Source organism: Cyrtonyx montezumae, unplaced genomic scaffold, assembly GCF_038088225.1.
Source record: "Cyrtonyx montezumae isolate F1298 unplaced genomic scaffold, pur_monq_1.0 scaffold_13, whole genome shotgun sequence".
NCBI lineage: Eukaryota > Metazoa > Chordata > Aves > Galliformes > Odontophoridae > Cyrtonyx > Cyrtonyx montezumae.
The window spans coordinates 11653729-11671109 of record NW_027071859.1 but is presented as its reverse complement, the minus strand read 5'-3'; the positions used below and the strand labels follow the sequence as shown (position 1 = coordinate 11671109).

The 17381-nt window shown below is 35.8% G+C and overlaps 1 protein-coding gene across 1 annotated transcript in view; it reads right to left on the bottom strand.

Annotated features, from left to right (window-relative positions):
- Positions 1-17381, bottom strand: part of NBAS (NBAS subunit of NRZ tethering complex) — a 156911-nt gene that overhangs the window by 111899 nt on the left and 27631 nt on the right. Inside the window, exons 15-23 of the mRNA XM_065730695.1 lie at positions 16198-16455; positions 15342-15467; positions 13683-13834; positions 12751-12885; positions 12408-12486; positions 11385-11489; positions 11082-11218; positions 1473-1556; positions 765-918 (exon numbers count right to left, since the gene is read on the bottom strand). Coding sequence (XP_065586767.1) covers positions 765-918; positions 1473-1556; positions 11082-11218; positions 11385-11489; positions 12408-12486; positions 12751-12885; positions 13683-13834; positions 15342-15467; positions 16198-16455 — 1230 coding nt within the window. The remainder of the gene's footprint in view (positions 1-764; positions 919-1472; positions 1557-11081; positions 11219-11384; positions 11490-12407; positions 12487-12750; positions 12886-13682; positions 13835-15341; positions 15468-16197; positions 16456-17381) is intronic.

Here is a 17381-nt window from a genome sequence, read left to right as displayed (position 1 = left end):
CTTTTCTAGTTGTCTCTGAATTACTGATTTTCCTTGTTGTTTTATATATCACAGATGAGTATTTTTTTAAACATAAAAGTGTATTCAGTCACTGAGAGAGTCTGCTTCAACTCCTAAGAAAGCAGTGTTGGCTGGAATTAAGATTAAAGACCCCTGTAGAACCACAAAAATTGAAAAATAAAAGAACTAACCTATAAAAGGTTCTTCCATTCCACCTCTTTTTCATGCTACATGTTGGTTTTAAAGGCAATAAAATACCTGCGCTCATCAGTAACGAGCCCTACTCGCACTGCTTATCTGTACCACAGTTTCATACATTTTTGAAACATGAATTAAAAAAAAAAAGCAAAAATAAGCTTCCTTATAACCCCAAAAACAGTACACCTGCCAGAAAGCAATGACAGAACTACATATTAGTATGTGACAGTGCCACATGTCAATACTAAATGTGGCACAATATCAAGTGACATAGTAAAACATGTTTCCTGAACACAGTACACAACATTCCCTCCCTTTACTTAATTACAGGCATAAAATGTAATGGTAAACATTTCTTTGACTACAAAAGTGCTACTGTCTGCGACAGTAAATCAAGTCAGTCTATTGGCCTCCTGTTCACTCCTATGGATTAATTATTTAGTTGACTAAATTTCAGAGAGAGCATTGGGAAAATCATCCCATTAATACCCATTAAGACAGAACTCCACTGAAGAATACTGATCAGCCAGAGACAGCCATCATCATTTTCTCACTGCTGTTCTCACCTGCATGGCATACTTTTCAATTTCCTGTGCTCTGCTCAAGTACCAGTCAGTCACAAGCTCTACTGAAAGCTCAGTAGTCCTGTATTTCAGTAATTCAGGTTGCGATTCATAAAGAAATTCACTTTCATCTTGTAAAGTCGGTTCAACAATTGTCCTTAAAAAAATAATAAATTAAAAGAAAAGTAAATATATGTTAAAGTACATGTTTACTAGCCTTTCCCCCCCTCCTCCAAATTAGTCTTCTTCCTAAAACTTCTGGTCATTCAGAAGACAAATATGCCAATAATTTAAACATCAAATACCAATCATAGTGTTTATTTTTGTCAGTAATGTAACTAACGAGAGATTCCAAACATGAAATAGATCACAAAAGAAAGAATCCTCTTTACTGAAGACACAGATAACCCCAACTTCTACTTTCCATTTTTCACATGAAAAGGCAGTTACATTATCCATTAATGCTGCTATGATCATATTATGGTTTAGTTTTCTGTAAGATACTCATCACAAATTCACAGTGAACTTAATGCTTTGAAGTTAAAGCATTTTATCTTCCAGTCTCATTAAGAAGGTTCAAAACACAAAAAACTGTGTACGAAAATGAGAAGCAACTCTTACTGGGTATTTAACACAATTTAAGAATTGGTAAATAAACATTATATTAAACTTACATATCACAAAAATTCTTATTAATTTATTTAAACATACCTGCATTCAGCTTTTTCACACCAGTCTTCTTCACGATGATTCTGCTCATTCCAAGGAATAATTTTCAGTGTTCCTTGCTTGTAACTGGTGTAACATAAAAATGGAATTTTCATGCCAATATAGTTTAAAAAAAAACATGATTAATTACATTTGCTATACAAATGTGATTTGGCCTGTAGGATGCTATTTGTACAAAAACATATTCTACCAAAGCCATTTATGATGCATTAAAAAAAAAAAACTCTCAACCATTTTCTTGCTGATTATGTCTTTAAAAAAGTCAAATAAAACTACTATACACTTCTAGAGTCTTTAGCATTTCACACTAAGTATCCTGCTCTCATACGCTAACACAAAGAACTGAAATGAGCAAAACCCATTAAAATAAAAAAATGAGAAATCCTTCGAATTCTATCATAATTCTTGTACTGAGCTGAAATAGTAATGTTCTGCTTACTGATCTTCTCAATTCAATTTATCATGATCTCTGTCCACAAATATCTACAGTGAAACATTTTCTAAACGTTAAAGGAAAAACCATCTTGTAGATACAAATTAAGAACAACATAAACTATTACTAGAATGACTAGTTATAACTTGCAATTGTACGTTAGTTGTTTAGGTACTGTGAAAAATCAGGAAAACCATACCAAGATATATGGAAAATAAATGAGGGAGAAAAAGAAGAGCCTTTTAGGCTTTGTTACTTGCAGAGATAAGAAATAAGCCACACAGTAAGTAAAGACATTAAAGCTGCAGAGCATTGGAATAATGAGATTTAAATCTCATTCATTTTCTCCTGACCCCATAAACAGTAATAGTAATACAGCATGGACAATCACTATTCACAAATTAACTGATGCAGTATTCTTATCCCTCAAAGAGCAGAACTGTAACAGTCACTTAAAAAAAAAAAAACACTTCTCCAATAAACAAATCAATTTCACAATGTACGAGTCAAACAAAAGTATAAATCAGTAACTTTATCTCATTTAGCAACAGTCACTAAACGCATATATATATGCACACATACGAAACAAAGCACAGATTTGTCTTCCCCTATATACTCAAACATTTCTCCAAGGTCATCCATTCTTCCTTATCCTACTCTATGCACTGAACAATAATATCCTGTGTTTTATCTGTAATTATTCCAACCAACCACAAGAAATAAGCATAAGACACAGCAGTAAACTGGTGGAAAGAGGCTTGCAGGCTGCAAAAACTGAAAAGAGTTAAGAAAATGGAAAACAGATCATTCTTATGTTTCAGGTATAGTGACATCCACATTCAACTCCATTTCAGCCACCCAAAATTGGACAAAACACAGAAAAGAAAAAAAAAGAGACAACAGAGGACAGGGAAGTGCTGCATTTTAGAAGGTGTCTCAAATATCTGCAAAAATCTCATCTCAGGTCTAATCTCAGCTACTCTTATAGCCATTGACAATCTCAGAATTCATATCCCAAACAGCACAACTGTCCTTAAAAAACAAGAGTAAAAGGAGACTTTGGGACAGCCCCTCTGATTTCACGTTATAGACAGTTTTTTCCCAACTTCGCTGTATACACTAACACTGTAATTAATGAAGAAAGTCATTACAAAGGCAAAAGTACAGCAGCAGCATAAATCATAAATTTAAAACCAGGAGTGAATACTGAATCTGAGTGACAAAGATATAAGACTTCCCAAAACTTTCACACTTCTTTGTTTTTTGAGGGCTAAATATGCTGCTATCCTTCAATATGAGACATGAAGAAAGAATAAAATATGAAAAAACATATCAATCCAAGCCAGTACTGTACTATACTGAATGAATTCTTTATGAAGCAGCTGTATTCTGCATATTTCCTATAGATGCAGCAAAATTATAGTCTGCAATTAAAACTCCAGTCAAGAAAATATTTTTTAACAGCATAATTAGTACAAGAGATTTACACAGTTTGCACAGCTTGCAAAGTTCCCTAACGGACCCAAATGTTAGCGCATTTCCTTCCTCCCCTTACTCTTAACATACTTTAGTCTGCTTTTTAAAAAATAAAAAAAAAAAAAAAGACAGAAACCTGTAGACTCAGCAGTTATATTCCAATATGCAAGCAATAATTATCTACCCAACATGAAACCAGAAGTTACTAGAAAAAACTTTTTTTTTTGCTAGGCTAATACAATCACCTACTCTTCCCACCAACTCGTTTCAGAAAACATTCTGCTATTGCCTCTCCCCCTCTAAAATAAGAAATTTCTTCCCTATTCCTGTATCACAAAACACACTGGGATTACCTTTAAATTTTAACTGCTTCAAACAGCTTTTTTAAAATACATTTTCAAATAGAATCCTTTCTGAGTAACTGTTTAAATACAGTCTTCCATCAAAATAACTTTTCTGAATTCAAACAAAGGCTTATAATTTGAACTTTTGTTGCTTTTAAAGAAAAAAAGTAGCTTGCTGAGGATTATCTCACTTGATTACTATTCTTTTTGTTTGACAGGTCCTCCATTTCCCTTCTTCTCACCTCCAAAATCCATCAAGTAAATAAGCAATGAACAATTTAGCACCCCTCTGCCAACTCTACTGAAAAGGATGTGATAGAAAAAAATGCCAGCAAAGTTTTTGTGAAAGCTTGAGCAGATTGACAAGTCCTGTAGGAAAGATCTTTAAGATGTTCACTTTTTCCTGTCACTTAAACAGAAGATGACATTTCACTGTTCTCCCCACAGAGACACAAGTTTATATCATCTACGTGTAAACTGCAAGCAAACACAAAGAAGTACTTATGTTCAAAAATGGAAAGTCTTGGAAAGAAGTGTCATAGAAGCCTACAAGTCTAAAAATATCTAGTTCAGGAATATTTGAGCTGTACATTATAGATTCATTATAAACTTCAGGTAAACATGGTAAGGTGCTTGCCCACACCTACTATTTCTTTTCATCTCATTTTCATGGCTGCCGGTGGTAATTTGCTTTCTATCAAAAACAATCTCGTGTTCATCAGAAGCTGCTGGATGAATGAAACCTACAGATGCTCACAGACAGTTTTTGAAATGAGACTATATAACTTCTTAAACTTTTTATTAGCCAATCCTTGCCACAGAAATCTGAAGATTTCTGAGTTTTATGACAGTGATTGCAGCACAATCTTGAATGGAAGCCTTCTTTTTCATCTTTTTCTCCCTTCTCACAGCAGAAGAATAGTAATCATTAACTACATGTTCTAAATGTATAAGGAAATCAGCATTAAAAAAGAAAACAACCACTCACATGGCTGAAAAATATCTTATACTTGTAGAATTAAGCAGTTAAGTCATTTTTAGCAGACAAGTTTCTTTCCAAGTTGAGTTCACAGTACACTGACCCACAAATGAACTGCTCATTTCATTCACCACCTAAACAATACTAAAATATTCACAACTCCCTCCTGTTCCCTATTGCGTCCAATCTTCTTTACTTTCTCTCATTGTTCTGAAAGGTTTAGAAAATCTCTTTGTATTTCAGTTTAAACACAAGGATTGGAATAAAGCAGTCTCGACGCTAGTAAATGATAGGAGATCCCAGTAGTAAAGAAGCAAAAAACAGTTAAAAAGCTATATCTATCACAACACTTATTGCAAGTTTGGGGTATTTTTTTCCATAATGATAGTTAAATTTTAGCACAGATCTATTTTTCCCTCTCCTATTTCTGTATCAGAAACTGCAATGGCACAATCAAAACAGAGCAGTAAGACACACGCACAAAAAAAAAATAGCTGCTACCAACTGCAAAAGAGTAAGCTGAAAAAGATTTGGGGAATCAAAATGCTGCTGCATCCTGAAAACTCAAAAGCACAGAACGTAAATGAAACTAAGGAGGAAGAACTAAAGAAGGGAAGAAACGTATGCTATGAAGCAGGGTTTCCATTTTTCTACCATTACTTTGTTTACAACACATAACATAGCAAACTCAGCACCACTGGGACACGTCAGAACAACTGCACAGAATACACAAATCTGACAGGTTCAAAAGCGACTTCAGCACGCACAAGGAATTTGCTGAATGTGGAACATACAGCCTATTTTACTGCATCCAGCATCTCTGCTTGTGCTGTGCAACTTTACACCTTTGCTCTACAAATTAAAATTCCAAAGGTCAGAGATGGTACTTAACGTAGAGTAAATCTGCAATGTGCACTCATCCAAAGTTCTAGGAATCAGAATGGAACACTGTGGTCACTAAAGCAAGTGTCCTTTTCCAATTAAAAAGAAAGCACCACATATCCCATAACTAACTTCATTCAAATATTATCTAGGATTTTGTTTGGTCGGTTTTGTGCACTGCTGTTTTGGTAGTTTCTTCTCTTTGAGTGACTGCTTCCCCTATTCTTTCCCTTTCAACAGTAAAATAAATATGATTAGAACTCAGTAAACTGACAGATTAAGTAGGTGTTCAACTCTGCTTCCTCAAAAAGAGCTGACTTCTCCTGTATTGCTCTTTCCACACTATTGTTTGTGTTCGTTCAGCAATACTTTCCATTCTTTGCTTTGACAGAAGAGGCACATGCTATTGTAATCCCTATATCCTATCAACTGCATTTATTCAAACCTGCGGATTATTTTACTCTCCAAGGACAGGTTTTCAAAAGAGGAATGTCTGATTTAGTTTTTAGGGTCAGGGTTCAATTCTTTCTATTATCAGTGGCAACTTGGAGGGTTTCTTGGTTTTCTTTCCCAAGGATTTCAATCAGCAGCCCTGTCTCAGAGACTCATCTAGCTGAAGATTAGTATTTTATTTATTAGCATGCAAAATTTGTGCAAACTAAATTCAGGCTCCAAAACAAAAGGCAACTCACTCCAACATACTTGTGAGCAGTACCTTTTTACTGAAAAACATGTTGGTATTTTTCTAAAACCTTATGGAGAATAGAGGAATTATTTTTTCTAATCCATTGCTTATCGTTTAGAGAAAAAAAAAAAGGACACTCACAAATAGCTTTACATCCTTAAACTGCGTTGCCAAACCTGTACCCAGTGCTGGCTGTGAGGCCACAAATCGCAGAGCACAGCGGGACAATACCTTCCCTCAACTGATGGCAATACTGGGCCTGGTGCAGCCAGGAACGATGTGGAAATCAATTCTTGTTCCTACTGTTCAGAAATCCTTATGGCTCTGAAACAGTTCTATGTTACAATTCCGTAACTGAGGATGAAATACCATAAGAAATACATCCTAGACATGTCATCCTAAATAGCTATGACATATAGGTATCTGAATTTTTCATACTGCATGAAAATCTGGGCTAGTTTAGTAAATAATTAGTAAGGGCAACTATGCAACTGAATACCTATATTTAAGGCTTCCAATTATTCAATTTACTATGTGATACAAAAGAGATGGGAAAGGAGATTCATTTTCCATAAATGTCTGTAAGATATGAAATTCACTAGCAGTGGGGCACAGCTGATGCCTGAAGTGCCAAAGGCACCATTTTTGGACAACCAATCCACAATAAATAGTGGAAAAGGTACCCCAGCAGTTTTTGGCTACCATAGTTGACTGTGTTTCAGAATTCCTACCGTGTGCATTTCAATGACACCTTCAAAATCAACTCAGCAACCAGAGAAACATCTCCTTTATGATTTTGCATAAACAAATCAAACTACTTTTTAATGGTACATTATCTTCTTATGTAACCTGGGAAGAAAAGAAACTTTTTACACTTAAATTACCTGGACAGAATAACATAAACAAATGTCAATCAACACTATTCAGTCACAATTTAGAAGACTGCTATGTTCTTTCTCTTTATGAATACAATGAAATTGTAAGGCAACAGCTTTCACACAATCTAAATCAGCTATCTTAAAGACGTAGATGAACTCCCAGTCTTGCCACCACACTGTGAAAATACATCTACAAAAATGCACACCAAAAATAGTACATTCATAAAGCGTAATGAATGTTTGTGGAACAATTTTTGTTCTTAATTCCATAAAAAGGCTACAAACAAAACCAGATCAGCAATATAATCACACAGAATAATGCAGAAGGCAAGCCAAGGTACAGTTCAGGAACATGCATGCAGTAGATGGACACGGTAGATAAAAACAGGACAAGCTAGGCATAATCATCACAGAAAGAAAATCATGGTAACAGCAAATAAATAACAGAATCACAGTTCAGCCCATACACGGTAGAAAGATTTGAGAAAATTGCTGCTGGGTACCCCCAAAACCTGGATGAAAACACCCAGTCCCCCTCAGCCTTCTGGTACTCTGAATTCTCCTCTGTTAACCACACTCCAGTTCACCACAATCCTTCCTAGCTGTCCAGGATCCTAAATGCAGCTGAGGAAGCGCAGCAGTCTGACTGCTCCATCTTCTGGGTGTGCTCCTGTTCACACAGGCCAGGCTGCTGCTGGCCTTAGCTTCCAGGACATGTTGCTGCCTCATGACTGGCCTGTGCTCACCAGCACCTCCTGGTCATTTTCAGCAGAGCTTCTCCCCTGCCAGACTCCAGCCTTCATAGTTCCAAAGGTTTCTTCATTTAAAGGAACAGAACTCTTATTTCTTTCAGGTCTGTCCAGGTCACTCTGAACGGCAGCTCTGCTCATGTATAACAGCTTCTCTCAAACTTTCCACTTTCCTTGCCAACAGTTCACGCTCTCCATGTCTCCTTTATAGCTTCAAGTTCATGCTTGCAACTTCAAAAACTCCTCAAGACTAGCCATAACTACAATACCTTCAAGCAGCTCACTACCTGCAGAATCCCTCTGACCACACTGAGCTATCTCTGCAGCTACCCAGATCCCCACATAGGTGTTTTAAGAACTACTTTTTCTCCAAACCACTGCTTTAACCTTTTACATACACCAGAAGAACCTTCTCTTTTCCTACCAGAAATCAATGCAAAGAGGAGCACGAACACTGTCACGAAAATGTAATCTCAGAACTTGTTTTTCTAATTTTCTGTCTAAGGTAACATAAGAGATTTTTAAAATCATCCTCGAAATCAATATCAACTACACTGACTCTCTGCTTCTGAACTGTTGTGTGCTTTTGAATTTCCTGAGCGTAGAGGAGTGCATATATATAAGAAGGGGAAAAGTTTTCTCTCACTGTAGTGCTACACAAATGAACAAAAACAAAAAGATAAAACTGATGAGGGAATTAATCCTTTTAACATGAACACATCTGAACTGATTCAGGAATCATCACTATAAAAGAAGCTGAGAAATACTTATGACAGATGGAAGAAGTACAAATACATTATCACAATTCTGCAAAAATACATTAGTAAACAAATTCAGTCTATCACAACGCCAATTTGATGCTGACAGGCACGTAGAGCCAAAGGAGCATCTTAGTATTCCAGAATCCCTCTCAACTCCAGGAGCTGCTGAGCTTATGTAACTGTCAGTCCTTTTGATGATTCTCATGAATATATAAATCCCCTTCTCAGTCATTACCTATCTCCTTCTAAACAGTTCTGAGAGCAATCCCTAAAGATGCTAAGCTACAAAACATGCAAAAAATGAGAAAAAAAGGACATCACTTGAGACATTTTACAGACAAGGAAAAAAATACGTACCTACTTCCTAATAACCTGGACCAAAAGACAGGAAGGGGGGAAAAAAATCACCACTGTCTACCACTTTTTTTTTCCCCCCTCTTTGCTATACCCCCTTCTATGCCTCCACGTTTTTTGGGACAACAGACTACAAGTGCCATCCTAATGAAGACAATGTGTCAGTAGCAGGGAAAAGCCACTGCTTAAGACTGTGTATAACATTCAGTAGCAAAGCAAGTATTTCATTCCCTAAATTCATTATCAGTAGCTTGAGATAAAATACAACAACAGTAATAATGCAACGTTTACAAAAACATTTTTCATGTCTGTTGACATTCTTCAGATGCAGGATTCTATGCACGTCCATGCTGGTGGTGCTTCACAGCAAACTGCATACCAATGCCTTTTCCTTAGCAACAGCTAGAGGTGCTATTTTCCCCACTTCCCCTGATCCATGTGCAAGCAAGGCAGCACCTTCTATGTAATCTCAAGTTTTCCCTCATCCGGATTCCCACAGAGATGGGAGTAACTAACTAGAGGAACACAGAGCAAACTGGTACATTTACAAAAGGACTGGAACCTCAGAGAACTCCAATTCTCTTTACTATTAAAGTCCTCCAAAGCCACAGAAGATATGGGCAACTCCCAGCTGAACTTCATTTTACTTTTACTGCCATATTGCAATGTTTTCCTTTTGATCAGATATTTATTATAGTCAGCACTTGAAAGTTTTTAATACTGAATAGGAATGAAATATTTTAGTAAATTATAATACAAATTCATTCAATCAGTTCATTTTAGACAAAGTGTATCTGCTTTACTTTTCTGTACAGGAAAGTATGCAAAATAAAACACTTCTCAAGTGGAATTCATAACGTGTCTAATACATATCTACAGATATGTAGTAATTCTATTCATATCCCATTTAAAAAGAAAAATAAATGCTAGAAATAAAAAGATCCAATAAATTTATACTAAAATGACGAAGGACTCAAATTCTCAAACTCTTAGTAATTATTCTTGTTAACAGATATTTTCATTAGTAGATGCTTCGTTCTATTACATTAATAAGATATAGCTAGTAATACTGTGTTAGTAATCAGTCTTGAAACAGCAGTAATAATTTTCGAAAGATCACAGATCAGATGCTCAGTACAATCTTCTGTATTATCAATGCACCTGTTATCTGCCCTCACATTCTGCAGCTGTCCAAGACTAACATTTCAAAGATACAGTATTACCTGCTCTGCAACTTGCAGAAAAGCATGAGCCTGCACATACCTACTGATCCGAGCACTGGGAAGTTCTCTCCATTCCACCAAAGAAATAACGATTCAAACTATATACTTGCATTTTTCAGCAGCAGACAGAAGTAACCACTCCAATCATAACCACACATTCACTACCAGATTAACAGTGAAATCTTTAAGTATCTTTTAGTATTTTAAGTGTTTAGAATTTTGCCTCCTGGCAAACAAATCAGTTTCTTACACAAGCTAACCACAGCAACAAAAATAAAAAATTAAAACAAGTGATCCTTCAGAAATGAAAGGAAATTTACAAACAGCAGCAAGAAATTACAACCATAATTCAGAAAAGCCTCCCTTCCTGCCCTCTCATATATATTATCACAACAATGGAGAAAATTTGGAATCCATCTTCTGTTTTATAAACATTACAACAGTTTCTCTTTATGATCCGTAACCTCACAGAAAAAGATAAATCAAGGGTTTTTACACACTGAACGTGTTCCTAACAGTAACAAAATGATTAAAAGGGTGCTAGCAAACATCAGATATCAAAAAAAAGATGCTGACTTCCACTCAAAAAAAGCGGTAAGTATTATAAACAAGGAAAGAGGTCACAGAAATGGTTACATGAATAAAACCTCTTCCGCATAGCAAATTACCCGAGAAGTACTGTTAAAACTTTCAAGTGAAAAATGCAACCATAACACTGGAAAAGCTAATTCCGTGATTCCAGGCAAGTAATAGAAGATCATCATATACACAAACCAATTTATGTATAACAACAACAAAAAAATTAATATCCATTAATGCATTCTTACCAAGCCTCAGGCAACAAGAAAGCATATTCATGTGGTGAAGTAGTCTCTGGAAAATTGGAGAGAATTGCCTGCCTGTGTGGAAGTAAAGCTGATCCATGGAAAGTAAACAAGATTTCCAGGGCTCTGACATTGCTTTCCTAAAGACAAAAAAACAATACACTGTGGAAAGCTGATAGATTGAAACAGAACAAGTGATACAAGTTTAAGTCATATTACAAACACTTCAAAATTTTCTTCAGCAATGTAGGGTGAATAAGCCAAAAAATAGTATCCACAAGAAATAGTATATATATATATTAATACCCGAGCATAAGTTCTTGCTGAAAGCACAATATTCTGGTTTCTGAACTTCTTGAAGAATTCACCATCATAGTTCTGTTCAGCTGAATGAGGACCTCCAAGAATTTCCTTCAAAACAATATATAATAACAAATTAAAAAAAAAAAATCAAAGCTCAATTTTTATACAAAAACTCTATCCATCATACCATGAATAAACATGAATTATACCTGGAAAAAACATTAGGAAAATGAAAAAAAGGCTTGCTCTTTTTTGTTGTTTTGGCTTTTTTTTTGTTTGTTTTAATTTATCTCAGTATGGAAAAAGATGCATTTTGGATTGATAAACTAAAATAATTCTCTGCTCTGTTCTAATTAAATTTTATATAACATTAGTTACAAGGGAATGTAGTGAAAATCAACATGAGTAAAACCATCTGCAGTTATTCTTTTTTTGTAAAGAGAGGGAAAAATACAGATTTCCACTCCAAAGAGTTTCATTTCTGTAACTCTAAAAAAAAATTTCTAAGACTCTCTACCAAATCTCTCTTATTAATTAGACAGACTGATGCAGTTTCACAGCAACAGTGATCCTGCACCGCATTCCACATCTCATGTTATCTATTATTCCCTATGCTCAAGATGCATCATATTTCCCAACATTTTACTTCAATGACGAGCTCATGTAAATGCCAAGCCCTCTCAATATCATCTAACATACACACTTTAAACTATACATGACTACTCTGGAAAAATGGGAAAATAGGCTGTTTTGCTGGCAAACACACTATGTTGAAAGCAGACTTCTGCCCAACTATGCCTATCAAAGTTAAAAGCTAGTCATCTGCAACCTTGAAGCAGGAAAAATATAGTAGCTTGAACAGAAAACAGCTTACATTTCTCAAGTGAGCGACTGCTATATTTCAAGGAGACTATAAACATTAATACTATAACATAAAAAATATGATGATGTGACAAAAAAAAGGTTACAGGACTATCTATGCAATAAGAACTCAAAAAGAGCTTAAACCATTACCAAGTTTCTCACCTCATAAGTTTCAAGGCGATCAAGATAAGTTAACAACTTCAGCCTGCTTCTGCACAGTTCTTTTTGTTCCAATGTTAGCCTGTTTCCAAAAAACAGATGCTTTCACATTTACAATTGACACTGTGCATCATATGCAAATGAAGACAACAGTTACACATCTCAACAACTAAAACATATTGAGAAATTAGTAAGCTGAGAACTTTGACACAATACAACACCCATCAAAAATCTTCACCACTTTTCTATTAGGAATAACATACAACAAAGTAACTACATTCTTATAATTCTGCAGTTATAATAATCTTGTAAGTCTGAGTAAAATATCGCTTAACATTGCATTTACTTTGAGAAGTTTAATGATAATAGCAGTTCTTGATGCTTCCTGGCTTCTTTTTCCTTTTTAGTGTCTGTTTCTTTATCTGATGACAAGAAGTTTTCATAGGGAATACCAATGTCTGCTTCCCCTGGTAAGATAAATCTGGAGGACAAAAACAACAACCAAATCAATGCTGATAAAAACAATGAAAAGATATAAGAAATAGCTACTAAATAAGTCTATCAACAGAGTATCTAAGCATTAACTAAAAATCTCAACTTTCATAGAAAATTATAATACTGAACTCTGCTACAGTAAGGAACAGACATGCAGCACAAGCCAACAAAAGGCATCATCTCTTCCCTACCCACCATAAAAAAAATTAAACACAACAATGATAAATGCTAAATGTTTCTAAATTCCACAGACAACAGTGGGATTGGCAGCATTTCTACAGCATACGATTGTAACAAGTGACTGGATAAAGAAAGTACATCCTATTCCACCACCACGAACTGAAAGCCAAAGACATTCATCTCAGCAATTCTGACTCCCTGCATTTTGCTCTGCTCTGCTCCTCAGAAGAGTAACAAACTGTCATTACAACTAAGATACACAATAAAACATCTTTGTGGGAGCAGCAGCAGCTACCAAGAGAAACAGAAGAAAGAGAACCTCACAAAAAAATCATGACATTGGAAGTTCTCCATGATGCAAAAAATAACAGACATCCAAAAAAAAAAAAAAAAGAAAAAGATCAGTACAAAAGTACTTTGTAAAATATAAACAGGCAGCTTGTGGGCATTTTTAAGTACTCTGATTCACAGCATTGTAACTCCTCTTACGGTCTGCATTACCATATTAATACTTTCATTATTTCATAATTTTTTACTTTCATTAGTTGATTTAAACGAAAATAAATGAAAAAAAAAAAAAAAAAGAAAATGCTCTTCCCAAACCTGCCACCATCTTCTCCTTTTCCTATGGCCACAAGAGCCTCCAGGTCTGTGCCTTTCAAGCCATACTGAAGCAACTTCTTAGCAGCATCCACATTCTCTGGAACTCTTTCCAAACACTCATGAAGAACCCATGCACGCTTCTTAATTTTGCTCTGGCCAAGAAAAGAGCATAGGCCCATTGTTACACATTTCATGGTATCTTAGAATCATTAAGGTTAGAAAAGACCTCTAAGATCATCTAGTCCAACCAACGACCCACCAACACACCATGACCACTACACCACGTCTCTCAGTGCCACATCTACCCTGTTCAACACTTCCAGGGATGCTGACTCCAACACTTCCCTGGGCAGTTAACACAGCACCTGAGGTGCAGCCTCTCCAGCCAACAGGAACTATCACCTCCCTAGTTCTGCTGTCTACGCTATTTCTTATACAAAGCCAGGATGCCACCAGCCTTCTTGGCCACATTACTGGCTCATATTCAGCTGGCTATTGACTAATAACCCCATATACTTTTCCTCCACATAGCCTTCTAGCAACTCTGTCCCCATTTCAATCCAAAGCAATGAAACCAGATATGCTAAAGCCTCTTGCTTTGTTTCTGTCACTTAGAAAACACCAAGTTAATCTGATGACTGTCAATGTGAACCAATAAAAGAGATTTGTTTATCAGTACATGAATTTTACTTTGTTCAGTTAATGTATTGAAGCTAAGACTCTTCACAATGGTGAAGTACATGTGCTAGATGACTTAGCAGCAACAAGAACCACAACTATCACTTCTATCCTAATTAATATCTCCCCTGATTATACAATAAGAAATATGATGTTCTCAGGCTAAAGATACAGTTATTATAGATTCAGTGTATTTCACAACAGCACTGGAGTCATTCTCAGTATTGGTCTCTTCACGTGCCAATGAGATTCAGTGACAGAAAGGAAAAAGTGAGGTCACAAAATATTATTGGATTTATCAGTTAATCTTTGGTTTGGACTACATCGCACGTGGAGAATGGTTACTTACTTTGACCCTCCAATTAATATATAGCTTTAAAAAAATTAGAATATATTCTCTTGATATCTTTGAAGATTTTACACCACTGCACTAGTAGGCTGTGCAGCTTTGACAATGCTTGACTGCTGGATTAGTTCCTCCCACACCATAATAACAACAACAAAAAAACCACTATGTTGGATTCTGCACAACAGCTCCAGCTACAGGTTGAATTTAATGCAAGTTTCATTATTCAATTTTTGCTATGGATACCAACTTAACCCTTCCACATAACTTTCTACAATACCTGGAAATTTCTTAAATGTAATATATTTGCAGTTATGAATCATTTGTCAGGAAACAATCTAATGCTGTATGTGGAGAAGAGATTACACCAGGGAAAGTAAGCAGATTGATGGAAATTTCTCCTTGGAGATATTTTCTAATTTCAGGTAAACGTAAGTTCTAAGGTGTCTTGATCAGGCCTTCAAATAAATTAACAAGATCACTCTCTCTCTCACATGAAAGACAATAGGCATTTATAGGATAACTTTCAAAACTGCCACCAATTTATGTTGGATAAATCAGAACACAAGGGAGATTTCTGTGAAGATTACTCATCCACTCTGAAAAAATGGTTAAAGTCACAAAAACAAACCCACCAAATAGTCTTGAATTGAAGCAACATTAACAGCTGACTTCCTCCACTGTCTTTGATACACAAGATCAGAATCAAGGCCATATGCTTGAGCCAAAGACAGAGCTTCCTCATATTCTTCATTATCAATCTAAAAAGCAAATACATGAAAATGAAAGTCAACATTAAACAATTCTTAACTCTCCATTTTAAAGCAGGTAGAGGGATAATTACGATGGGTGTGATTATGCAGGCAGGAAAGAAAATGTCATGTAAGAATACGTAAAACTCCTAATTCAGATCTAGCAGTAACCTCTAGAAAGAATACAAATTTCCCAGTAAAGAAGGAAGTAATTTCGGCAATCACTAAGACATGAGCACTCCCAGGAAACTCTAATAGCTATAGGCTTGGCTTACATTAGAACAACTGAAGCATCCTAAACAAAGAACTGCCTAAAGTAACCTTCAAAATGGAGAAACATCTCCTCTGCCATAAAACTGAGTCACAAGGCTACTTTGTACATGTAGCATGTCTCAAAAATCATGCATATAATAGCAATATCAAGGTATAAATTAACCCATTCCCTGGACAATAACAAGCTAAATTAATTTCATTCAATATATCTGCCCATTCTTCCATTATTTGTAAACACTCAGTGCAATGAGACTGGCCACAGCATTGAAGCATGGTAACCAGCAAATATCCTGTCCTTTGAATTATTATCATGCTGGTTTTACCTAACTTACATTAGGTTACACAGTACACTGCTGTCTACGAGGCCCTTAGAAATATGTGCCTAGGGGTAATATATGTCTTTAAAAAAACACTCTGTTCAATTAAAGCTCATTACCAGAGGTGGAATCTTCTCTTTTATACTCACTTTTCTCTGGTAAAGTTCCTCTGGAGTTGTGGACCTCAAGCTAACGAGACGGAAATTCTTTGTAATAGTACGTGGACGTTTCCGTGGAGGAGCAAATCGTTCCATTTCTGTCACAAAATACAGGCCTTGCTTCACATAGCTGAAGTATCTATCCTTAGCAGAATTTTCATCATCTGAGTCAGAGTCATCTTCTCCCTCGTCTTCATCACCAGGTCTGCTCTCCAAGCGCAATCTTTTTGGAACTAGTTTTATTTCACACTGCACAGAAGACAATTCTTAAGGATAAAATAGAAAGTTTCTGCCTAGTGTACCTTGGGGAAAATGAAGTACATGCCAGCCATTGTTTTTCTTTTAAACCCTTTGCTTCGTAGCTTAATACTCTCCACAAGCCCTGACTGGGTCTGTGTTCTAGATTTGAGGTTTCATCACTTTCTGAGTACAGCAAGGGCAAAGGCTTCTTAACAGTAGTTCATTGTTATACTAGATACACTCAGTTCTATACCACCCACAGACAGTACAGATCTACAGATATACTTAATCTCAATATAATTATAGCTTACTGCAGAGTGTAACGTTTTCAACTATTAGCTAAGCAAATTATGTTTTCTGTTCAAGGCAAATGTATTCTCAAACTGTTCTTCCCTAGGCTGTAACATGCCTGCCACTGGTTCTATTTGATTTCTGCAATAACAAAACTTTAAATGCACACAAGAAGCTTTGGTATGTACTCACCTATTCTGATAAATATTTAACTTTTAAGATGTTCAAGATCTATTACAGTGTAAACCTTCCTATCTTCAAAGAAAATTTCTGGCCTACTTCATTACCAAAGTTATGCTCTACTCATGTCTAGAACCCTATTGATAAAGTGAATGAAAAACAAATCCCTCCCATGGCTTGGTCAACTGCAATTTGCTCCTTGCTTCTTTTAAACACTGCAAGAAGCATCTGCTCCAAAATGAGATGCATCTTCAAATGCACTAACAAAGCAGCATTAAAAAATAAAAATAAAAAGAAGAGCTGACACAAACTGTTTCCTGCAGCAAGATTGTTTCATTCAGATTCAGGCTTCTAGAAGTTTTGCATCTACAACTGGCAACTATTTGGCAAATGGAATTTGGCAATTAAAGTTACTTGGCAATTAAGTTTTTTATAAGGACATCTGAATTGCAAGTGGTTTCAGA